General features: G+C 40.4%; 1 protein-coding gene across 1 annotated transcript in view; it reads left to right on the forward strand.

Annotated features, from left to right (window-relative positions):
- VPS13B (vacuolar protein sorting 13 homolog B) overlaps nt 1-27,196 on the forward strand; it is a 1,301,055-nt gene that overhangs the window by 1,001,929 nt on the left and 271,930 nt on the right. Inside the window, exon 26 of the mRNA XM_073632833.1 lies at nt 8,315-8,719. Coding sequence (XP_073488934.1) covers nt 8,315-8,719 — 405 coding nt within the window. The remainder of the gene's footprint in view (nt 1-8,314; nt 8,720-27,196) is intronic.

Genomic DNA, 27,196 nt, shown 5'->3' on the forward strand with positions numbered 1-27,196 from the left:
GCTTGTATGCCTGAGCTAAGGTCAGTTGGACTCCAAGAAGTAAATGCTGCATGAATCATCTGCCCTTACTCAATATAGCCACGGCCAGAAATGGTTGGAGTTGTTTTTTAAAGTGATATTGCAGCAAAATAAAGCATGGAGACATGGATGAATGGGGGAGTCTGCTTTTAATATTAAAAATTACTTAAATAGCTTTTTAGGTTTGTGGTGCTCAGATGCAGCGTAGTTCCTCTTTAAGGTCTCTTGCACATGGTACTGATTTTTGAGCATCTGCTTTTTTGAACGTATTTTCAGGCATTTGTTTTGCACATATTTGTGCATTTACGCATACAGTACATTCCTGGGTAAAATTCATTAATATTTATTACTGTCGCAAAATTTACCGTGCACACAGATTTTTATTTTTTTCTTTGTTATTCAAGAATACGCAGCACTTGTTTACATGCCTGTGTGTACAGGCACATTGTGAACACTGGGCTGCATTTTGGGGCAGTAAAAAAATGCTATACTGAGCTTTTTCAAGCTTCAGTGTTCAAAAGGTCTAAAAGAGTCTCAACCAGTTGCCATCAACACAAGCTCAAAGGCAATCAACACAAGCCTTTACTAACTTTGGTTACAGAGGATTCTACTTATGTTAAATATGATGGGGAATATTTAGGAAGAGGTTTCAGTACCAGGAGAAAACTGCAATATCGCAGTTTAAAATGTACACCTAGTCTAATGTATGTTTTGAAGGCTTACATTTAAAAAACCCTTGATTTATTTCATTTGTTCATATCAAGTTAAAGCCCAACTCCAGGATTACCTTGAACTCTCCCTTTCTCAGCCCTCCTTCCTAACCTTCCTTTCAATCCTTTTCTCACTGATAACTGGATTAAAAAAAATCCCTAACAAAATTCCCTTTTCACTTAACTTAAGTGATCCTCCTCCATTGAGCCTTTCTCTTCTTCTTTTCCTATTCAGTGGGTCCTTCTTCCAGGTGCCCATGTCACTGCCTGTTACTATTGGCAGTGTCAAAGCTTTCACTGCTGGGCCCTCTCAAATTAATCAGCTTCAGAAGACATACACAGGAGTGGTGATGGGATCAGTCCCCAAAGTTATAATGAGCCAAGTACAGTCCCCAGTCCCCAGAACAGGAAATCACTACTCCCCGTAGAATAGACTGGGACTTTTACTGAGGACACTGTGGAATGGGCTACAATGATGTTTTTAGCAGGAGCAATAAGGATTAGGTAAGTAATGCATAATGCACTTTTGCATTTTTATTTTTCATGTAGTGTGCTAGCTTTGTAAATGTTATTAAAGAGGTAAGGTTCAGTGGTGTTTTTTTACCTAAATATTCCGCTATAGGCAAAACATTATTTATACCATTTTCATTTCTAATATAAAAAAAAAAACACCATACTCCTTTTTGAGAGGAGCTAGTGCCCCAAAGAGCTCAAAAGAGGTTCAAAACACAGAAAAATGTTTGTTCCAACTTTTTGTTTTGTTTATACAGTGGTCAAGAAAATACTATCTAGGAGGGTTTGTGAAAAAAAAAATGTTTATGCTCAAAGGAGCTTGAAGAAGCTCAATAAAAACGTGCACAAGAGCACAAAAATGCACAATCTTCTTCAAGCTGAAATAAAAGCTCAAATGCCTGTAAAAGCAGCTTTTTTTTTTTTTAATGCAGTGTACATGAGCCCTTAGAAAAGTATGACATACTTTTCTGAGTCCCTGTTTAGTGTTTATTTTATTTTTATTTAGTTACTGTTTAGTATTAAATCTAAACTGGATGTTTATAACTTTCTCACGGGTTTATTTCTAAAGCTGGAGAGTGCAAAATCAGGCTCACTTCTATATAGAAGCCAATCAGCTTCTAACCTCAGCTTCAATTAAGCTTTGGCAAAAAAAAAACCTGGAAGCTGATTGGTTTCTATGCAGAAGTAAGCCTGATTTTGCATGCTCCATCTTTACTAAATACACCCCATTCTGTAGTCAGGAGTCCTTAAGGGAAGTCCCCAGATCTGGTGAACAGAGATTGTTTCATCTCAAACACACAGTTGAGAACGTTCCATAATACTTTTCATTTGCTCTAACTGTTATTGCAGCTTGTAGCCATATTAGTGCAGGCAGTACTTCTTGGACCTTAAAAGAAGGTTGTATACCTCAGAAGCTTGTCCTGAAAATGTAATTGTTAGTGCAAATAAAGAAATATCACAGACAGTACACAACTTTTTTATTGCAAGTGCACTAATATTATTATTATTATAACACAGGATTTGTATAGCGCCAACAGTTTACGCAGTGCTTTACAAGATGAAGGCAGACATTACAGTTACATTACAATTTGATACAAGAGAAATCAGAGAGCCCTGCTCTTTAGAGTTTACAATCTAAAAGGGGAGGGTCAAGTGATACAAAAGGTAATAGCTGTGGGGGATGAGCTGATGGCGAAAGTAAAAACACAGCGTAATAGTTAGAAGCAGGATAGGCTTCTTTAAAGAGAAGGGTTTTCAGGGATCATCTAAAGATGGATAGAGTAGGAGATATACAGAAAGATTGGGGTAGGAAGTTCCTAAGGATGGGAGAAGCTCGGGAGAAGTCCTGGAGGCAAGCATGGGAGGAGATGACATGGGAGCTAGAGAGCAGGAGGTCTTGGGAGGACCGAAGAGAATGGTTTGATTAATATATTGAGACTATGGTAGAGATGTAGCTGGGGGCAGATTTGTGGATGGCTTTGTAAGTTGTTGTGATTACTTTGAATTTTATTTGTTTGGCGAGCCAGTGGAAGGATTGGCAGAGAGGGGTGGAGGACACTGAATGGTTGGTATGGTGGATGAGTCTGGCAGCAACATTTATGATGGACTGAAGGGGGGATAGCCTATGTAAAGGTAAGCCAATGAGGAGGGAGTTGCAGTAGTCGAGGCGAGCGATAACCAGGGAGTGAATTAGAAGTTTAGTGGTGTCAATGGTTAAAAAGTGGCTTATTCTGGAGATGTTGCAGAGGTTGAGGCGGCATTATTTGGACAGGGATTAGATGTGGGCCTGAAAGGACAGTTCTGAGTCCAGGGTTACCCCTAGCACCCTGGCATGTGGGGGAAGGACTGATAGTTGTGCCATTGATCTTGACAGAGAAGTCAGGGGAAGGGCGGAAATATTATGAGTTTGGTTTCGGATAGATTGAGTTTGAGGAAGTGGCGTGGCATCCAGTCAGATATGTCTGTTAGTAAAAATATGGCTACAATCACCTTTACTCTCAGGAGAACATCATGAATGACCTTTTGTAAACATAGGCCACATTCCTCTGAGCTAGTAGATGTGTCTCATCTCCATAACATGGCGAATAGTTTTCTGTAGTCCACAGAGGTGAACTGGGCAGAGCTGATAATACTCTTTGGGATTTCAGTGCAGGGAGTACTTCTTGGACCTTAGAAGAAGATGGCATACCTCAAAAGCTTGTCCTGAAAATGTGATTGCTAGTGAAAATAAAAAAATATCACAGACAGTACACGGTTTTGTTGCAAGTGCATTAATATAACTACGATCACCTTTACTCTCTGGAGAAAATCATTAGTGACCTTCTGTAAACATAGGCCTAGTTCCTCTGACCTAATAAAAGTGTCTTTAGCTATATAAAAATCAGTGAATTGAATGGAATAAGTTCGGAAACTATTTAAAGCTGTTCTGTGAGTAATTGTTTTTAATCTTTCATATTGAATTCCTATCATCCTCTGCAAGACTGTCAATAGGAGTGTAAGCAAAATGGATAGAACAAGAGCTATTGGCAGAAAGTCATATCTGCAGTTCAGTAGCTAAAAATGTCTTATATCAAGCAGTGATTTGGATGGTTGTTTAGACAATATATAAAAGGTCAGGCAGAGTTCAGAAGTGTTAGTTGGCACAGTTGAAACTCCCTAGAGAAATAATTCTTGCCTCGGAGAATTGGTATATTGGCTTTCAGGATTAAACGATCATTTAGCTTTGGGGAACACTGACAGAACCAAGGACTGGAGGCAGAGCCCTTCATTAGAACTACTGGCAGCAAGCAGCTATTGTAGCTGCCTAAAGCAAGGTTTTTGCTTATTTGAATGGTAGTATATCCAACAGCTTATTTTGCTTCAGCATTATCCAACATACTTTCAATAATCTATGCTACATTTACCATAATGACCTCACTTGAGATGTACATCTTTTTTTTTTTTTTTTTTTTTTTATCCCTTACCACACATTTGAAGGGTCATAGCTGTATCAGATATCTGAGTAACTGGTTGGATTTGTACAGTCTAGAACTGACTTGATTTCTTCTTCATTATTTCACCATTTACATTAAGATTCTTAGGAACCCCTAACCTGCTCTGTATTGTTGTCTAATCCCATCTGGCGTGTAGACCTTTTTCTGATTGATGAGTCTTTGCCAAGTGTGAAAGGTGAAATGTATTTTTTGAGTAATTACAAAGTCTGGAAAAGTTAGTTTTGTAACACTAAGTGACTTTACTACTCCAGGGAACATTTTCTGCTAACATTTCTTATTTCTTATGTCTTTTCTTTACTTCATCTGCTTTTGCGATCTTTTCCTTTCATTTGTTTTGAGGTGTAATTGAAACTACCAAACCCAACCAGGTCATGGATTTTGATAAATATAACATTTAAAATTTTATTTAATCTAAAATTATTTATGATTAGGATCAACCACACAAACCACGCAGGTCATGTAGACACGGGGTTTCCCATTTAGGGCACTTTTACACTGGGGCCTGGGGCGTCGGCGGTAAAGCGCTGTTATTTTTGGGGGCGTCGGCGGTAAAGTGCCGCTATTTTTAGCGGCGCTTTGCCGTCGTTTTAGCGGCACTTTTTGACCGCTAGCAGGGCGCTTTTGATCCCTGCTAGTGACCCAAAAAGGGTTAAAATCGCCGCTGCCGAAGCGCTCAGGCGTTCACACTGGGGTGGCAGAGGAGGCATTTTTCAGGCGCTTTACAGGCGCTATTTTTAGCCCTTTAGCACCTGAAAAACACCTCAGTATGAAAGTAGCTTAACAGACGCAATGAGGCCTCAGATGGTAAGCTTTAAAGTCTACATAGCACATCCCTTCAAATCATTAAAGTGGTTCTAAAGGTATACATGAAGATAAAAAAAACCTTCTGTGTGCAGCAGCCCCCCCTAATACTTACCTGAGCATCATCTCAATACAGCGATGTTGCACAAGAGCCTCAGCTCTCTGGGACTCTCCCTCATTGGCTGAAACAGCAGTAGGCACAATTGGCACCCACCGCTGTCAATCAAAGTCAGTGTGCCATTGAGGAGAGAGAGGGGGCAGGGTCAAGCCATGTCTTTTTGTGTCTGAATGGACACACACACAGCAGTGGCTCGGCTCGGGTGCCCCCATAGCAAGCTTATTGTTTTGGGGGCACTTGGCAAGAGGGAGGGGCCAGGAACGCCAGCGAAGGATCCTAGAAGAGGAGGATCTGGGCTGCTCTGTGCAAAACCACTGCACAGAGCAGGTAACTATAACATGTTTGTTATTTTTAAGCAAAAAAAATAAGACTTTAATTTTACTTTAAGCCTACAGCATTGCGTTTTATTTTTTACCTATAAAAATTAGTTAAGGGTAAGACAGAGCTTTTTTTGATTATCATTTTTATTAAAGGTAATATACTGTCCCAGAATCCTACCGCCCAATCTCTCTTCTTCAATTGGACATCAAAATTTTGGCCAAGACCCTGGCGCTCCGCCTGAATAACGTTATCCACACATTGATCCACCCAGATCAAACTGGGTTCATGCCAGCTAAGAATACGGCATATAACCTACGCAGGCTTCACATGAATATCCAGGCCAATCATGACTCCCTAGGCTCCAGAGTCATGGTGTCCTTAGACGCCGCAAAGACGTTCGACTCTGTTGAGTGGACATACCTTTGGGAATGCCTTGCCAAATTTGGTTTTGGGCCCAGGTTCATTAAATGGATCAAACTGTTATACCAGAACCCACGCGCCAGGGTCTTGGTCAATGGTAAAACCTCCAATTTTTTCCCTCTATCCAGGGGCACGAGGCAGGGATGCCCACTTTCCCCCCTACTATACGCACTCGCGGTGGAACCCCTTGCCTCGTCCCTTAGGACTCATCCTGGTATTCAGGGATTGAGCAGAGGAAATATACTGGAAAAAGTTAGTCTATACGCGGACGACATGTTACTATACCTGTCGGACGCTGGCCCCTCCCTACAGGTGGCTTTGGAAGTGATTAAAAAATTTGGTAGATACTCGGGCTTAAAAATAAATTGGGATAAATCCCAAATCCTCCCATTAGACATAAGTGCCCCCACTGAACTACAGGCCAGCTCCCCACTCGTCAGGGTCAGTGCCATGACATATCTGGGAATTGTGGTGACCCGCTCCCCGGGAAGACTTTATTCGCCTTAACATAGAACCCTTAATAACTATCTTGAAATCGAAAACGCAAAATTGGGCCAAACTGCCACTTGGGGTGATGGGTCGGGTGAATCTAATTAAGATGGTACTCCTTCCCAAATTCCTATACGTCCTATGGCACACCCCGCAGTATATTCCGCTAAGGATATTTAAATCCATCGAGACCATTCTTAACTCCTTTGTCTGGGGATCGGGTCGCCACAAATTGTCCTGGCAAACTCTGAAAAATCCCTCGGAGTTGGGAGGACTGGCATTACCTGACTTTAACTTGTACTATTTAGCGGCACAACTATCCCATTTCTTCCATTTAGACAAGCACGATAAGGAACAATATTTATCCTTAATGAACTCCCCCTTGGGACATAGATTCACACACCCCTTCCAGATTCTATTCCGAGGCACCAGTAAAATAGATAATAAGAAAGGGTTACTATATCACCATTGCAGAATATGGGAAGTGGTACAACGAAAACTCAAAACACCGGCTATACACTCTCATACCCCTCTATGGAATAATCCGAGCTTAAGGGAACTGCTGGAGGTGCCAGGTCACGAACTGTGGTTGGACCATGGAGTGGGGTTTTTGTCAGATGTTTATGTTGACAATATACTAAAATCATTCCAACAACTTAAGGAGGAATTCAACCTCCCTAACAATATGCATTTCCGTTACCTGCAACTCCGACATGCCCTAAGAGCGCAATTCAGCGATAGCCCCCCAGAGCTGGAACAGCTAGATGTACTCTATATTATGCTTGACTCAGACCATCGTAAACTGATTTCAGGATTTTATAATTCTTTGCTACGACCTACAGCGGTGCGCATTGCATATAGGCTAAAAATCCCCTGGTCTGAAGATGTAGGTGGGTTGGAGGATGATGAATGGGAAGATGCCTTGGATACTTGCAAAAAAGTCTCCACAAAGTTATCAGACCGCCTTACACAACTTTATATTATGCACAGGACATACATGACTCCCCTCCGTCTGGCTAAATATAAACCCAACCAGAACCCGCAATGTCCCAGGTGTGACAGCCCCTCTAGCACGTTTTTCCATCTTCTCTGGTTGTGTCCAGCAATACAGGATTATTGGTCCCAAATAGTGAAATTCATTCACGATGAAATGGGTTCCCCTCTCACACTATGCCCCAAACAATGTCTGCTGGGAATATTCCCAGATCCTGACTCAGATAAGTTTCATAAGATCTTTCTCCAAGAAACACTCTTCACGGCCAGACTATTGATAGCCAGGAAATGGCTACAACCCGTATCTCCGACACTTCAAGAATGGATCTCGGCTATAAATAATGTCTTACCGTATAAGAAAGAAATATATGTTCATAGGGGTTGCCCTGCAAAATATGGTAAAATTTGGGACACCTGGATAGGTAATGCCTCGACTTGTAATGCAATATCTGAATGAAATACCCAAAATATGCAAATTGATGAACACCACTAGACATAATGGATAGTGAATATGTAATATAGATTTGCTGTACAACATACTGTTTCACTTAATACCACATATTGTGCTCACATATCTCACCTGCTACTCCTTCCTGTATATTGACATTAAGTGTATATCGATCAAACTGTTAATGTACCGCTGTCTGAATATGCACTGTATACAACCTACTCTTCTAATAAAACACCACTTTGTTTTGGAAAAAAAAAAGGTAATATACTGTATAACAATGACAATTAACTCTTCATCTTGTCATCTTTTGCTTTGGTTCAACACTCTTCCAAATCATACCCTTTATTTGATGCAGAAAAAATACTGCATAACAAAGTTTGCACTCTGTTGAACAGAATGTCCATTAAAACAGATCAAAGCAGAAATTATATTACTAAGATTGCATATACCACTAATAAAATGAATTGTGTTTGTCTTATCTCAACAGTTGATGTCAAGGTTGATGTATCAAGACCGCTAAAAGTGAATTTTAGTTTTGTCAAGTTGGACCAGGTGAACCATTTTCTGGAAAAGATCATGAAGACTGGGACATGCCCTCAGCCTGAGACCTCATTGACATCTGATGAACTCATGCCAAGCGATGAGACTTTTAAATTGGCATTAGCCTGTAGAAAGGATCCTGGTACTCTGACCCAAGAAACCTCAAAGTCGTATCCATCACCCGAAGAAGGAATGTGGAGATTTGCATCTTTCTTCCAGAAGATCACTTTACAAACTACGCAAGTGTATTTTTCCTTCGAGACAGTGCCACACCCAAACAGTCCCTGCATTCTGGCATCTTTTTCAGATCTTGAGGGATGTCTTAGCATTCAAACAGGAAGCAAAGTATCAGGCAAGTTCAAGTTTTTCAAATATTCACCTTTGAAAATATTTTCTTGATTGCACAAGGATTTCTTCTAAAGTAGTCCAGATATTTGCAGCATGTGACACCATTTTAAACTTTGCTAGCAGTTGTTTGATGATGTATAAGTTTAGTGAGCATATGTTTGTATAGGTAAATGTGGTGGTAAAAAAATCTGGGGAATCAACATTTGATTATTTCCTTTTCTTTGGAGTGAATGTAATTATCTTTTGACAAAACATGTTACAGTAATTCATTAACAAGCCGAGAGGAGGAATTGTGAACACTTTACTTTACTAGAGTAAGTATATGGATAACAGGAAAGAACACATCTTGCAAGACCTGATTGAATGGCCACCTTGAAAGCCAGTTTTACCCAAAATTAATATCTCAGTTTTGCACAGTTGCAAGCACATGGTGTTATCTTTCATCTCTTGGAGAACTATATCCCCATCAAATTACCTATCAGACACCAACTGCTACAGCCTGTATAACACAGATAATGTTTTCACGCTCCCACAGTGCATTCTTATTATTATAGAATAAACAAGTCTATATTATATTCAGCTGTAAGAATGTGACTTGCTTGTTCTAGCCTTATGAAAAGGGGAATTGGCATAATACATTGCTGAGAGGGAAGTTTCACTTTTGGTGCTTCTATGAAATATAAGAGGACTGAAAATACCTCAGCTTGTTGCTGAAATATACAGTATTCCCTTTAAATTACAAGTTTAAAGCCCAACTGAACCCCAAAATAAATATGCCCTTTTAACCAGGTAACTGCTGCAGCAAGAATTAAATAACTCTGTGCTGTTAGCTCATAGGAGAGTCAGCCCACTGCTCTCACAGACAAACTCTCCTGCAATCTATCATGCCCCACTAAACATTGCTCTAATCAACATCACTCTCTCTTCCTCATCAGAGTTGATGATTAGAGCAGAGTTCAGGGGGGGAAAGTGTTGGAGAGCTGGATGTGCATGTGTGGAAGAGTGACAGTATGACCCTGTTAGTGTTGCCAGCAAAGGGTTTTGTTTTTCACTTACCAAAAACAAGTAAAAAAAAAGTCATATTTGTTACTGTATATACAGTCAGGCTGCATTAGGCCCCTTTCACACTGGGGCGGGAGCGGCGTCGGTGGTAAAACTGCGATATTTTTTGTGCCGCTTTAGCAGTGGTATTCGGATGCTAGCGGGGCGGTTTTACCCCCCCTGCTAGCGGCCGAGAAAGGGTTAAAACCACCGCAAAGCATCGGTGTAGCTGCCCTGCCCCATTCATTTCAATGGGCAGGAGCGGTATACACACCGCTCCTTCACCGCTACAAAGCTGCTGCTGGCAGGACTTTTTTTAGTGTCCTGCCAGCGCACCGCTCCAGTGTGAAAGCCCTCGGGGCTTTCACATTGGAGAGACAGCAGCGGCTGTTTCAGGGCGCTTTGCAGGCGCTATTTTTGCGCTGTAGTGCCTGCAAAGCGCCCCAGTGTTTAGGGGTCTTACAGTAATACATTTGGAGGGCTTTTTTAAAAACTCCAATCTTCAATAAAAATGACTTTATGGTGCGGAACCCTTGACATCTTTACATACAATGCATATGCAGTAAGCCTGCCGAAGCATTTTCCTTACCACATAGACGAAATGGCAATTATCATTTGCTAAGGAAGGGGGTACTACATAGTCATTTTTATTGCTGGCTAGAGTTTGTTTTTTAGTCTTGAAAGTGTCAATTAACACTTTACTAAACTCTTCCTTTCTGAGATCTTTTATTTTGTTTTTAATTATAAGTTCCAAGAAAAGCCAGCACTAAATATTAAATGTTCTCAGCAGATGTGAACATATTTGCAGTCAGCGACATTTGGAAATTTCCACTCTTTGACAAAACTGTCCTTAGTAAGTAGACTATGTCCTTTGTCCGCAGAGGACACCTGTGGAGTTACAACTCCAAATAAAGGTGTATGGGCATGAAATGCAGTGTGCAAAACAGTAGGAGGCCCAGGCTCCATCTTGCTGGGGGCGCTGTCACTTTTCTGGGTGCTTATTTTGTACACTCAATACTTTGAACCTCTCTATGATCAGAGAGCTCCAGTGTAGGTGTGAAAGGCACATTGAATATAATAAGCATGCAGCAAACAGAACTAGTGGTATATTAAGAAAATATTGTTACAATACATTGGTGGCTCATTTTTTTTGTAGGCTCAAAGCTCTGTTGTTATGCAACAAGACATCACTTCACATACACTATATTGTCAAAAGTATTGGGACACCTGCTTTTACATGAACTTTAACCACTTAAGGAGCAGGCCTATTTTTGACATGTGCTGTTTACAAGTTAAAATCAGTTTTGTTTTTTTGCTAGAAAATTACTTAGTACCCCCAAACATTATTTTTTTTTTTCTGACACCCTACAGAATAAAATGGCAGTTGTTGCAATACTGTGTCATACCGTATTTGCGCAGCGGTCTTACAAACGCATTTAAAAAAAAAAAAATACACGTTTTTAAATAAAAAAATAAGAACACAGTAAAGTTAGCCCATTTTTTCTATATTGTGAAAGATGATGTTACGCTGAGTAAATTGATACCCAACATGTCATGTATCAAAATTGCGTCCGCTCGTGGAATGGCGACAAACTTTGGTACTTAAAAATCTCCATAGGAGACGTTTAAAAATTTCTACAGGTTACCAGTTTTGAATTTTGAGCACCAGTCTACTGCTAGAATTATTGCTCTCGCTCTAATGATTGCGGCGATACCTCACATGTGTGGTTTGAACACCGTTTTAGTATGTGGGCTTGACTTACATAGGCGTTCGCTTCTGCGCACGAGCTCGGAGGGACCGAGGCACTTTCCTTTTTTATCCTTATTTATTTTACTTCTTATTTTTTATTTTTACACTGTCTTTTTAATAAAAAAAAATTGGATCACTTTTATTCCTATTACAAGGAATTTAAACATCACTTGTAATAGAAAAAAAAGCATGACATGACCTCTTTAATGTGAGATCTGGGGTCAAAAAGACAAAAAGCAATACAAAAAAAATTGTCCCTCTAAAGCCGATGGGCGGAAGTGATATTTGACGTCGTTGCCATCATCCAATGGTATGGAGACGAATGGAGGCCATCATTCCCTCACTTGACTTCCTGTCTATCAGGGGATAGGATCGGATCATCTTTGCCGCTACTGATGGACACGGTAAGCGGTGGAGGTGACCGGGAAGCAGCGGGAGGGGGGTGGGCACATCTCTCGTTGCCGATAAAAGTGATCTTGCGGTGAATCCGCCGCGGAGACCACTTTTATCTTAAAGCGTACTGCCCGCCATTGAAAAAAATACCGGGGTTATGGCAGCTATCTGTCATAACATCGGTATTTAACGTCAAAGGACTGGCGTATATTGAAAGCGGGTGGTCCGGAAGTGATTAATTGCATCCCAATCTTAGTCCGTAGGGTTCAATATTGAGTTGGCCCACCCTTTGCAGCTATAACTATAAGTTCCTCCACCACAAACTCGCTCATCCATGTCTTTATGGACCTTGCTTTGTGCACTGGTCCAAATCATTTAGTGGAGAGGGGATTATAATGTGGGGTTGTTTTTCAGGCGTTGGGCTTGGCCCCTTAGTTCCAGTAAAGGGAACTCTTAAGGCGTCAGCATACCAAGACATTTTGGACAACTTCATGCTCCCAACTTTGTGGGAACAGTTTGGGGATGGTCCCTTCCTGTTCCAACATGACTGCGCACCAGTGCACAAAGCAAGGTTCATAAAGACATGGATGAGTAAGTTTGGGGTGGAAGAACTTGTCTGGCCTAACCTCAACCCGATAGAACACCTTTGGGATGAATTAGAGCGGAGACTGCGAGACAGGCCTTCCCATCCATCATCAGTGCCCTACCTCACAAATGCGTTTCTGGAAGAATAGTCAAACGTTCCCATAGGCATACTCATGAACCTTTGTGGACAGCCTTCCCAGAAGAGTTGAAGCTGTTATAGCTGCAGAGGGTGGGCCAACTCAATATTGAACCCTACAGACTAAGACTGGGGTGCCATTAAAGTTCATGCGTATAAAGGCAGGTGTCACAATACTTTTGACAATATAGTGTACAAGCTAATAATTCAGGTTTATTAAGTGCTGTTTTCATTCTCATCTTCTCTTTCAGTAATACAGTACAAAATTCAGAAATTAAAAATTTCATTTTCTGCAGTCAGATCACCAAAAGATCTTTTTTTTTTTTCCGTGGGGGGGGGGGTGGGGTTACCTCACTTGGCACTTTGTTCTCTGCTTAACAAAATAAACCTTTTTTGTGTCTTTTTACTGGTTGTCATATTAACGTGGCTGTCCAATTATAAAGTGGCCCAGTTTTATTGTAAAGCAGAGGAATGCAATCACTGAGCACTCAAGACAGACCAGATATCCTTGGCGGCATTCTGGGGCTGCTAAGAAATGCATAATAGAAATTGTAAGTGACAAGAAATCAATGCGTTTTATTAGCACTTGATGTTATTGTGGCTTGTGTTCGTGTTTTTTAATTCATAGGTCTATCTGTTCTTTTTTGCGTGCACTTGTTCACTAAAATAACTTGCCTTTTATCATGAGCAGAAATATGGTCTTACATCTCAAAGCAAGGTTGCTATCTGGTCGCGGCATCTATAAACACTTGCATTTTGTGCTGTTATAGGGATTGTATTTATTGCCATTTGCCTAGAATATTTAATTATTTTTTTTTTTTTTGTAAAAATTTAATGACGATTTTCCAATCTGAAATATTTACAATATTAAACTAATTGCTCTTGCTCTTATAGCATCAAGATCACATATCTCATCATAAAACATTTTCTTCATTTATTTTCACCGCCTCTTAAAATGCCTGCCATTTGTAAACTAATATTAATTGGTTTATGACTTCAGTTTACAGTTTTGGAATTGTGTTTAAATACAAGTTTGCCTCTAGCAAGTCAGTTTGTATATTCTTTCATATTTGTAGGATTCCAAATACAGCTTTCAATAAGCACTTTAAGATTTTTTTTTTTTTATCTTTAAAAGAAAAATATGGAACATACTCTGCACTGTAAAAGTCGTGATGCTTAGCTGAGTGTTGCAGTTTTACAGCGCCACTAGGAAAAAATTATGAATAGAGAGCAGTGTGCTTTCTGAAACTCTATATGGGTTATTGTTATTATGTTCCATGCAGTAAGGCTCTGTAAAATGCTCATGGTATTTAGGAAGTTAACTTATTCCAGCAAGCTGCTTAGGTGAATGGTTTTGGCGCTATTTCTGCGTTTGATGGTGTGCCATAAGGCCTACTGCGCAAGCCAGACTTGACCTTGCTGGCGGCACTAGCAGTTTCCACACAGAACAGCCTCTGTCGGGGACTAGAGAGAAATAATACGAGCTTAAAGACATTTTTCAGGACCACTCCGTCAGTGCCAGCTGCACCTAAACATTTTTATAATAGGATGTCCATATAAAGGAGAATACAAGCTTAAACTTGACATAGCAACAGAACAGATACAGGAAATGTTTTGTAACTGAGAAGTACTCACAGCAGGCCAAACCTAGGTGATTTATTTTCCCTTTTTTTTACTTCAAAAAGTCTGGCAGTCCTCTGTACATTTCAGTGCATTTTGCAAATGCTTTGTAAGTGAAAATGCAACATGAAAGGCTTGGGGAGTGCTTTGGGGCGGCATTCTTGATTTAGCCATAAAGACATTTTCAGACCAGTTTGGAACATTGCTCTTATTCCCACGCTTACCTTAGCCAGGGTCGGGATGCTTGAAATAAGTTCATGGTCACTTCAAGGATTACTTTCTCATTATACTTCATGTTAATATCCAGTATGGAGGAGTCTGCATTGCACACACGCCCATTCTGAACTAAGAGTGTGTCTGATAATCATTCCTGAAGTCAAACCCTTCCCTATACTGCTAGACACTGGGGAACATAACGCTGATTGCTGATCTCCCTGACTTGTCTCTTCATTTACATATTGTCTATAGCAGTCTAGCAGATATTATTGTATGTGTAATGGACTGGAGGGTAAACCCAATAAATATCCATTCATATGTTATGTTGGGGATTTTCCTGTAAAACAATAGCTGCTCCCCCTGAGTTATACTTCTATCAAAATGTATGATATACAAGTATTGGCACATTTAGGAGTCTGCGATTCCAAGTATGTAAATTGTTAGTAGGTACTGGAGAATAAAAATACATAATTGCTTCTTATGTCCATTGGAAACTCTGGAAATGAGATCTAACCTGTGAATTCCCAGGGCTGTATACCTGCTTCAGCCTTCATAAGTGGGTTCCATTCTCAATGTATTTTGTAGTATTGACACTTGATAAGAGGAGTTCAACCAACTCTGCTTGGCATGGTGGGCAAGAAGAGAGAGAGAATTTTGGTGGGTAGATTTTACCACTTGAGTACTCCAAACCTATTGCTGAAGATGGGTAGTGATTGAGCCAACCATATTCCATTGCTAAAGTCTCACTTTTTGATAAACTGATCACCCAAATAACTTGTTAAATTCACTTTTTTTTCCTTTGCTCCTGGAAGCTAAGTAACAGAGATTGTGTCCCTTGAATCAGTGTATGATATAAGAAGTCAGTGGGCAATTCAGCCAACTATTAGCAAGTCATAACTGAAACATCCACTTTGGATGGAGTGACCTTTTAAAAGAAATTCCACCATTTTTTATCTTAAATATGTATGAGAATTAAATACATTTCTGCTTTACAATATTGCTTTTGATTTTTATGCACATGGGTTGTTATTTTAAATGGTTTGTGTTTTTGTGTATAGCAAACATAAAACAGATTGGATTGGCTGATTAGATTGCTTTGAGCGTAATAAGAATCTTGCTAGTATGTGCCCTGCTTGGAAAACATAGCTGTACCTGGTATTTACTATACTGTATGGCTTTTAGTTGTTGCACAAATAAATGCTTTGATTTAGAAATGCCGATGGGTGGGGAGATTTACTAAAACTGGGAAGTGCAAAAGCTGGTGCAGCTCTGCATAAAACCAATCAGCTTCCAGGTTTTAATGTCAAAGCTTAATTGAACAAGCTAAAGTTAGAAGCTGTACCTGAGGTTACAGTGCACAGCTTCACCAGACTTTGAGCGCTCTAGTTTTAGTAAATATCCCCCAAAGTGTGAGTTGGGACCTTCCTGTGGTTTGTATTTTTGGATTTTGTTGTATATGCTAACAAATGGTTTTAGACAGCTAGAACAAGGGCTTTAGGTCACAGAACAATGATTTATTCATTCACACTTGTTCAAACTTTATTATTATTATTATACAGGATTTATATAGCACCAACAGTTTACGCAGCGCTTTACAATATAAAATGTAGACAATACAGTTATAATACTATAAAATACAAGAGGATTAAGAGGGCCCTGCTCAGAAGAGCTTACAATCTAATAGGGTGGGGCAGGTGGTACAAAAGGTTGTAATTGGGGAATGAGCTGATGGAAGTGGTAGAAGATTAGTTGGAAACGTGATAGGCTTTCCCGAAGAGATGAGTTTTCAGGGATCGCCTTAAGGTAGCAAGAGTAGGGGATAGCTGGACCAGTGGAGGTAGCGAGTTCCAGAGGATGGGAGAGGCTCTGTAGAAATCCTGGAGACGAGCATGGGAGGTGGAGACGAGAGCTCGAGAGTAGGAGGTCTGGAGAAGAGCGGAGAGGACGATTTGGGTGATATTTGGAGACAAGATTGGTAATGTAGCTCGGGGCAGAGTTGTGAATGGCTTTGTATGTTGTGGTTAGTATTTTGAATTTAATTCGCTGGGTGATTGGGAGCCAGTGCAGGGATTGGAGGAGAGGGTTGGCAGACACTGAACGGTTGGTAAGGTGGATAAGTCTGACAGCAGCATTCATAATAGACTGAAGAGGGGATAGCCTATGGAGAGGCAGGCCATTGAGAAGGGAGTTGCAATAGTCAAGGCGAGAGATAACAAGGGAGTGGATGAGGAGCTTGGTGGTTTCATTTGTTAAAAAGGGGTGAATTTTAGAGATGTTACGGAGGTGAATTCTACAAACTTTTGACAACGATTGGACTTGGGGCTGAAAGGACAAGTCACAGTCTAGGATTACACCTAGTACCCTGGCGTGAGGGGAGGGACTGATAGTTGCATTGTTGATTTTGATGGAAAAGTCATGGAGGGGGGCATGGGCAGGGGGGAATATTAATAGCTCAGTTTTAGAGAGATTTAGTTTAAGGAATTGGTGGGACATCCATGCTGATATGTCGGTTAGTAAGTTAGTAATGTGAGAGGAGACTGAAGGAGTGAGATGAGGATAGATTTGGGTGTCATCGGCGTATAAGTAGTATTGGAAGCCATGGGCAGTTATCAAGTGACCAAGGGGGGAGGTGTAGATAGAGAGGAGAAGGGGTCCAAGAACAGAGCCTTGTGGGGGACCCCCACAGAAAGCCTCCACAGAAAGGGGCAATGGAGAGGAGGAGACAGTTGTAGGTGACACTGAAGGAGCGCTGTGATAGATGGGCAGAGAACCAGGATAGAACAGAATCTCGGAGGCCATGGGAATGTAGTTTATTGAGCATGAGCGGGTGGTCAACAGTATCAAAGGCCGCAGAGAGGTCAAGTAGTAGGAGTATGGAGTACTGGCTGTTGGTTTTAGCAGTTAGTACCACTTTATGTACCACAGTAGTTCATTTGGATATATAGAGAAAAAGAGCAATCTTCTTTAGTTGATCAGAGCCTATGGGTGTATGCCCCTCACCTTGTGTACAGTGTTCTACTTTCACCACCTGCAAAAACTGAACATTCACCCCTACGACTTCATACTTCTTACTCCCTAACTATCACTTTCCTGTTCCATTAAAAAAGGAGATGCTATAAAAAAGCAATTCAGGAGCCATTTTCAGTTTTTCAGTATGAGAAGACATCCCTCTGTTAGGCCTTTGTTACAAAATGAAATCCATGTTTTCCAAAATGTATTATCTATATCTTCCTGAGATACCCCCAGCACACCCAGATTAATGTCAGTATTTTTATAGCATGAAACCAATACATGAAATAATTCACTCCCTCTTTGATTTTATAGTGGCCTGGCAACACGGCCATCTGCAGCAGCTGCATTCTTTTTACAAATTATTTGCTGACCCAAGCCTAGTGCAGCGACAAAACTTGTCATCTCATATATACGTTGGACCAGGAGAAAGAAAACGGAGCATTGTTTTTCTGCCTTGTAGCCATCTGCTGTACAGATGTTATTATATAGAATTACTTAAGATAAAATGATGGTAGCTTTTTTTTTCTTTTTTTTTTTTTAACCAAAACCTCAACAATTCACACTTGTTTACTTAAATCTGCAGAATTCTCATAAGAAACAACATGATCCACTTGGGGTTTTGATCGTTCTCACCAGTGTTGCCTTTGATCGGTGTCCTTGTGCTGACTTGTGTAAACACAATTGTACCCAGCACGGAAAAAACGACAGTAAAATCTGCAGAAGTAGTGGAGAAAATATTCCTCTAATCCCTCTCTTGCGCAAGCTATATTTAGTAGAAGAAAGACTTTTTTTTTCCCCTTGCACGTTTTATATGACATTGTCCTGTAAACAATATTGAACTATTCTTTCTAAGTGATTTTAATTTGGAGACAGAAGATAGTTCATGTGTAATCTGAGCGTAAGTTTGTGTTACTCACATATTTTTTTTTTCCTTCAATCACATAAGAAAACTGGATTAGCCTTTTATATTTTTCAGTTTTCTGTTTGGTTTAAAGGAAACCAGTGTTGTGTGTGGTATATTTAATATTGCATTTGTATTTTTTTTTTACATTTTTTTACAAACAAGTGCAGAGCCAGTGCCGGGGTTTACTAAAATCTATTAGGTATAAATGCTATAGATCTCACAAAGAAGACAAAGTTGTACACTTCATAAACAAGTAATATTTTTTTTTCAAATCCTTTCATTGGTAATGCTGAATGACACAACCCTAAACCATTAAAACAAATAAAATAATCCAAATCTCATTGGTTTGTCCTCCAAAATAGTGTATACTCACACAAATAAACATCCATTCATTATCATAAAATGCATTTATAGAATCTGCTGTATGGACACAACATTCTAGCTGTTGTTGGGAATAGAAATAATGAGGAAGTTCTCAAGTCCCATCAATTATCAAAACATGAATAGATCAAAAATATCTCCAGTAAACAACTCCAGTGACTTAAGACTCTTATGGGAGCAAAGAATGTGAATCATTAAAAAATACCAAAGGGAAGACCAAGGGTAAAGATACGCCCCCCCACGGGCCCAAGGAGCTGCTGGATCTTGAGTTCACCTATTCCTGCAAAGCCAGGCAGCACATGGTTCCAAATTGCATCCAGACACAAGAAATCATTGAGCGAACAACTTGGATAGGGTATAGGGATTATGGGATGCCCAACTTGACTTGAAGAGGACAAACTTTCTTCTCTATCTACAGAAAAAATGAAGATCCTGGATTGTACACCCTCCAGAATAATTGCAGTCTCTATGGATCAGTGGCAAAGTTCTTTATGAACCAGGAGCTCTCAGTCCCCTTTAGTGAAATAGCACAAAGTTCCAAACTGTATGCAGGAGTATCGTGCCTCCATAGTAGAACCTGAAACCAGATTTACCTGTGCTCAAATCTCAGTAGCTTGTACATGTATATTATCTATAAGGTGCTAAAGGGGGTGTGACCACATATTAACACTACAAATTCTGGATGAACCCTCGGCACACTGCTATACACCCTTTCCAGCAAACTTTGCAATGAAAAGCAGGTATTTTTAGTACACACATATGGCAATACACGTTTAAGCTGGCCAACTGCTTCAGAGTAATCCCTCCTATGGCCAGTCCTACTATGCTCTGCTAATGCAAATGCTACGGTGGACACAATGCCAACATTGGGCAAACAGACACAAGGTGGGGGAGAGCTTTTAGGTTCAGGTCTGGTCACTGACCTACATTGCAACAGAAACAAGATATACCTGTGCTTAAATCCCAGTAGCTTTTGCAATGAAAAACAGGGGTTTTTAGTTCACACATATTGCAATACATGTTTAGGCTGGCCAACTGCATCAAGCTGGTCATACGAGGGATTACTTTGATGCAGTTGGCCAGCTTAAACATGTATTGCAATATGTTAAATCCGATTTAGGGGTCTCAAAACAAGACAGATGATGAGATAGTGAGTCCAGTTCTTAAGATAAGATTATTAGGTGCTTTATTGTATACAAACACTGCAGTGGAGGGACACAACATAGACCGACTTCCGTCTCTACCAGGCGGAACGAAGCAGGAAGTGCCTCTGACTTAAAAACATCAAGTTTACAATATACTTACTTTATGAATATGCATAGCAAGTACTAGGCGTGTTATAGGTGTGATCGTATAGTTTAGTCCAATCAGCATTCCTATCTTCTTAGTAGCAAGGGAACAGTTAAATGGGTGGTTACATCATGTGACTGATAGAAAGCGAAAGACTGGTTTTGGTATGAAGGCCTATATTCAGCAGCTTTCTGGGTTTCTTATCAGTGTTTGTGTCGTCACATATCCAACAGTTTCGATTCCCAGGAATTGAAACAAGCCATCTAAAAAAGGAAAGAAACAAATCAAGCACAATATAAATTCTTAAAGCGACAGTCTGTGTGTGTGTGTGTGTGTGTGTGTGTATATATATATATATATATATATATATATAAACATTATCAGACCTCTATAATTCTACTCATTTCCCTCCTCTTGACCCCTATGGAGGGGTCACTACCATATCTTCCCTACCTAGTATGATACCAGAGGGTCCACAGTACTACTTCACATCTATGTGGAGTAAAGTTCTTCTTAGGGTGTATGTGGATACATATCTTTTACTCATTCGTATCACCCATCTAATCTGGCTATTTGATAACACTCTTCCTTGGGGTCATCTTCCTCAGTTCTAACTACCATTGTAGTAATCCTTGTATTTCACATTTAGCACACCTAAAAAAAAAAGCAATCCTATAACGAAGATTCCTGTGAGGACAAAAAAATATCTGTTGAATCCATGAAAATTTACCATTTTTAAACAAAGTGTAATCTGGGTTTGTCATATTTCCTATCATAATGTCACATTGTATACCTCTTTCCCTTACTAAACCAGGGGATATTCCCAAAGGTCTTAAGTTATATTTAGCATACAATGTATTTTCACAATAATAGAACATTTGTGGTATTTCTAGACATACTGGTATTTTAGGCAGCTTTGTATTGCTTAAACTCAAAATGAAAGTAAATGGGTACCAGGTGTGTGCCTTTTTTTTTTTTAACGGTCTGGCCTATGTGAACATATCTAGCAATTACTCAAATTACTCCTTATGCCTGTTAGCATGTGTGATTTGTACAGGTGATTTTCCTCTATAGCTTTGACTGCTAAGATCAAGCAAAGGCATAACAGTAGGTTACTCATCTTTTTAAATCGGCTGTACTTTCTTGCAATGGCTGGCATGTATCCACATCACTTTACAGCTTTAGCAGTTGTCAGGAACACTTGGTAGGGTCCTTCAAACTTTGGTCCCAAAGATACTTTCACATGTTCTTTTACTAGGACCCAATCTCCTGGCTGTAAATCATGTGTTCCAGTTACTTGATCTGGAATTGAATCAAAAACAAACTTGTGCATCACAGTTAGTTGCTTGTATTAGACAATTACACAAAAAAACATAATCATTATACATTACAGCAGTCTGATGTGGAAAATACAACCCTGTCTTAGGTGGGCCCCCAACAAAATCTCATAAGGGCTTGAGTTCTCTGACCTATAAGTAGGGGTATTCCTGATGTTGTAAAGAACCAGGGGCAACAGTCCTGGCCACTGTTTCTTTACTGACCCTTCCTCCCATTCCTGCATTAATTTAGTTAGCCTTTCTTTAATGATTCCACTATATTTTTTTACCTTCCCTGAACTCTGAGGATGATAGGGGTATGAAAGGCCTGCTCAATTGCCAAGTCCTTGCATATAATTTGCATCATCTGTCCAGTGAAATGTGTTCCTCGGTCACTCTCAATGGTTTCAGGGACTCCAAAACGACATATTATTTTGGAAAGGAGCTTCTTTGCAGTTGTCCTGGTGTTTGCTATGGCCACCGGTCAGGCTTCTATTCAGCTTGAAAACATGTCTACACACAACAAAACATATTGATATTGGCCTGATATGGGCAATTGGATGTAGTCAATCTGAAGTCTTTGCAAAATGAAAAGTGGCTTGGCCAAATGTCTTTGTGTTATTCTGGTCTGTTTTCCTGGGATATTTTTAGCACAGATTATGCATCCCTCAACAAAGTCTCGACATGAATTTCTGGAGCATCGAATAAACTATCCAGTCTTGCTTATGTTTCTCACCAGTGCCTTAGGGCCTACATGACTCAGGCCTTGGGTTAGTTGCACAACCTTTTCCGTTTGAGGTGGGTCACATATTCCATTTTCCTTGCACAAAAGTCCTTCTTGGTTCTTCTTTGCTCTGTCCCTTTTCATGATTTCATTCCAATCATCAGGTGCAGATTCTTGCAATTTCTCAATCAGTTCTTTTACTTTGAGTATTTGTTCTCTTCTATTTCTTCAATCTGTTTCGGGCTTCTTCTTCCTTTGCAAAATCAGTGATTAGGGTCATGATTGCTTCCTTTGGTATTTCAGCAGTCTTTCTGGCAGTATATGCCTTGCCCTTCAGGATGGCTATTTCCTTTGGGAGGGTGACTGCTTCAAAAAGCTCTTGAACATATTTCCAGTTTTGAATTAGTTCTTTTGCAGCAATTGTGAATCTTCTGTTCTTCCTTATGGGTCCATAATCATGGACTACTTCGAGAGCATACTTGCTATCAGTGTAGATATTGGATGTTTAATCCTTTGTGGCCTCACAGACTCTGGTGAGTACTACCATTTTGGAAACCTGTGCTGATGAAGGGAGTAGTTGGGTCTCAATCACTTCCTCCAATGTTATCACCACATATGCCGTTCTTGGGTACTCCGTCTTTGTACAGGCGTGAACCTTCTGCAAACAGGATCAGATCAGAACTTTCAAGAGGAGTGTCCTTTACTGGGGAGATTTGCTGCATTTCTTCTTCCATAAGTCTTAAGTAGATGTGGTCACCCTCCTCTTCGAGGTCTTCTTCTCTCTCTAGGAAAAAGCTGGCAGGATTGATTGTAGTGCATCTTTTCACTTCTATTTCTCCTAATTCAAGAAGGATTGCGTCATACTCGCTCAGCCTTGCTGATGACAAATGTTTTGCTCTTTTCAAGATTTCATTTGCATTATTCTTCATAACATCCGTTCTAAAGCATATCTTCCATTTTGTACAGCACCACTGGCACAGGTTGCAGCTGCAGTTTTCTTTTTGTGTTCTTGCCACAACATGGATCTTGGTGCATCCACCCACCGGATCTATTTTATACACAGCTTGAAAGGGTTTGCGGTCAACAGGGCAGGATGTACAGAAAATGTGACAATCTTTTAGAAAGCCAACCTCCAGGGAAACACTGTTCAGACAAATTGGACACCTCTCAGTTGAACTTAATGCTAAAGTACTGGCAGCAGTCCCATCTTTGCCTTCGTCGCCATCTTTTTCTTCATGTTGCTGGTCTCTAGCATCAGATGAGCATAAATATTTACTCCTTCAAACCGGAAAGCAAAGAGTTCTTGACTTTCTTCATCCACGGCGACACTGAAGAAAGCATTTGCCAGTTCTATTACGGTGTACACCCGTGTTCCTGTAGGTATGTCATTGAGCAAAGTACTGGGATTTTGGACAACAGGAGTGCCTTCCTCCATGATTTGATGGATGGCCCTTAAATTAAGTACGATTCGATATACTGGCTTTTCTCCCTTTTTTTAACTGGAGGGACTTGTAGAAGTCCTACATTATATTTTCCCTTGGCCCAGAGAATAGGTATTTGAGCAACAATTTCAGGTGGAATATTACCTTCAATCTCTTGCTCTAATTCAATTGCTGTCAATCCACATATAATTTCTTCATCTAATTCTCCAACATGTACTTCTATTCCGTTGGGTGTATCCTGTACACAGGCTTGTAAATAACTCCGTAGGTCTCTTCCCAATAGGTTGCATGGTACAGTGTCAGAGACAAGCAGCTTATGAAACATATTGTGGCTTCCTATTCCAATTTGTATGGGGGGGCATTTCCTTGAGAGGGGTAGATTTCCCTCCCACTCCAACTGCTAGTGGCCCAGATGTAAGGGGGATGTCTTTTGGTAGGCGGACTTTTGAATTATAGTCTGGGCAGAGCCAGAAACATGAAATTTCCTGAACACACTCTTCTGCTTACATGTCAGGCAATCTGCATTTTCTGGCAAGATGGCTAGTCCTGCCACAATTATAGCATTTCCTGGTTTCTTTTTGAGAAAAAGCTCCTTGCCCACCGATTTGGGCTACAAAAGCATTCATTTTTTTCTCTTTTCTTTCCTCTTTCTGGGCTTCAATGCTACCTCACACTTCTCTTAGCAAAGCCCATTTTATGGTAGTAAAGTTAGTACTCAGTCACATCCACATTTACTCTGCCATGGACTGGACACAATTAAAGTAATTAAAAAACATCCTCAGCCTTTTCTTGTCTCACATGCAGCAATCCTCATTAATAATTCTACAACATTCTGTCCTGCCTGCCATCCCTGCCTGCATCGAGAGGTCCACGGGAGAACCATGCTCCCATCCTAGAGTCCTCACTCTTGAGTCTCTAACAATTTGTGGGTCGTCACCCAAAAATGTGTGTGTGTGTGTGTGTGTATGTATGTGTATGTATATATATATATATATATATATATATATATATATATATATATATATATATATATATATATTATAATTTTTTTTTTCTCCGGGCTGCACACAGTAGCCGTCAAATGGCATTTATTATACTTGGCCACACAGGCCTGTACACTTGCCACATAGGCATTACTCGCCACACAGGCTCACTACTACAGTCCTCTGGTCAGACCTTCTCACAAGTCTCATAAATCTATTGGCACCCCAAGCATAGAAACAAAACATCAACATTGATAATTATTATCGACTCTATTATTTCTGCAACAGGTAAAGGAGTTATTTGGGTCAAACTGTGTAACATCAACTTTACTCTAGTTTACACTTAATTTTACCTTAATCTCACCATCTCATCAACAGCATAGGACTCCTACAGCCAATGGACCCCAGAAACCGACAAATTACTCGCCACGGAGAGCAGAATAAGTAAGAATAACAGTTTCTTACTGTGGCCACTTGTCTGCTCAGCTTGAGTTTCTTGTCTCTCTGGCCGGGAGCCCACTGGACTGTATCCCGAGTCACGGCACCAACTGTTGAATCCGATTTAGGGGTCTCAAAACTAGACAGATGATGAGATAGTGAGTTCAGATCTTAAGATAAGATTATTAGGTGCTTTATTGTATACAAACACTGCAGTGGAGAGACACAACACATACTGACTTCCATCTCTACCAGGCAGAACGAAGCAGGAAGTGTCTCTGACTTAAAAACATCAAGTTTACAATATATATACTTTATGAATATGCATAAGCACTAGGCGTGTTATAGGTGTGATCGTATAGTTTAGTCCAATGAGCATTCATATCATCTTAGTAGCAAGGGAACAGTTAAATGGGTGGTTACATCATGTGACTGATAGAAAGTGAAAAAAAACATGGGCTCCACCATCTTGGTACTGGTTCAATTCAGACTGGTTTTGGTATGAAGGCCTATTTTGAGCAGCTTTCTGGGTTTCAGTGTTTGTGTCGTCACATATCCAACAGTTTCGATTCCCAGGAATTGAAACAAGCCATCTAAAAAAGGAAAGAAACAAATCAAGCACAATATAAATTCTTAAAGTGACAGTCTCTCTCTCTCCTTCATATATATATATATATATATATATAAACTCAACATTATCAGACCCCTATAATTCTACTCAAATATAAGTGGACTAAAAATCCATTTTTTTCACTGCAAAGTTTGCTAGAAAGGATATATAGCAGTATGCAAAGTTTTCATCCAGAATTTGTAGTGTTAACATGTGGTCACACCCCTTTGGCACCTGATAGAATATATACATGTACAAGCTACTGGGATTTGAAAACAGGCATATCTTGTTTCTGTTGCAATGCAAGTCAGTGACCAGACCTGAACCTAGTAGCTCTCCACCACCTTGTGTCTGTTTGCCCATGTTGGCATTGTATCAATTGTAGCATTTGCATTGGCAGCAGAGTAGGGCTCACCATAAGGGGGATTACTTTGATGCAGTTAACAAGCTTAAACGTGTATTGCAATATGTGTGAACTAAAAATCCCTGTTTTTCATTGCAAAGTTTGCTAGAAAGGGTATAGAGCAGTTTGCAGAGGGTTCATCCAGAATTTGTAGTCCTCAGTAGAACCTCACACAGTTCTGATGCTTGCAGATATTACCAGCCCACTTGGCTGCCTTGACTACCAGCCCACCTGGCTGCTTTGAAGACTGCCCCAGGACAACAGATTGAGATTTAGCACAACGCTGTCCCTGTAAAGTATGCTATGTCTGGAAGTCTCTCCCCTTGTATGCTCTTGAGTGTGCTGAGGTACTCGCACTATGCCTTGCTTCCTTCAGCACTGGGCAAGACTTACGTTCAGGCCTCCTTCTGTCCAGATCTTCCTATTCCAGACCAGATGTCTTCTGCACAAGACACAACGGTAATGGAGATTCCTCTCTTAGGCTTCCTCTCCTTCCTTTTCACAGGTCTTGCCCATAGGCAGAGCCCCAGCCATGGGTTCCCCTCCCAGGCCTCACGACAGCAACCTCAGCACTCCATCTTCCACCTGACTCCCCTGCTGGCTTGGCTCCACGATATTTAAGGGCTGACCCAGCCACCCTGCCTGTGCATTGGCCAGATTTCTTCAAGTATAGAGATCAGGACCTCCTACCCTCCACCCACTAACTTCCAGAAGCTTCTCGAACCCGAGGCCGATACCAAAGACCTGCCCTTTAGAGCCCTTCCATCCTGACCTGGAGAAACCCAACCCAGTTGCATACCCGCACAACTACCATGAGTCAACCAAATAAGTTTACCTACACTAGTTGCACACTATAGGGTGCTACATTGGTAGGAACGTTTGGAACAATATTTCATATTCCATTGAAGAATGAATGCCATGTTTTCAGCTGTTATAGCTGCAAAAGGTATGTTGTTGACTGTTGTAGCTGCAACATTTGTTATATCTTATAAAAAAAATTCTACGATTTCACGTTTACCTCTGTTAATTTCTTATACAATTTAATTTCAGAAGATGCTGAGACATAGGTTAAAAAAAAGACATTTAGTTCAACCAAAAAATAAATAAATACAATCCCATATACACAATCCTTCACCCACAGTTGATCCAGAGGAAGTCGAAAAACACCAGCAAAGCGTGCTCCAATTTCCTACACCAGGGGAAAAAATCCTTCCTGATCCCGAGAAAGAGAGGAGCA

This window comes from Aquarana catesbeiana, linkage group LG05, assembly GCF_042186555.1.
Source record: "Aquarana catesbeiana isolate 2022-GZ linkage group LG05, ASM4218655v1, whole genome shotgun sequence".
Taxonomy (NCBI): Eukaryota; Metazoa; Chordata; class Amphibia; order Anura; family Ranidae; genus Aquarana; species Aquarana catesbeiana.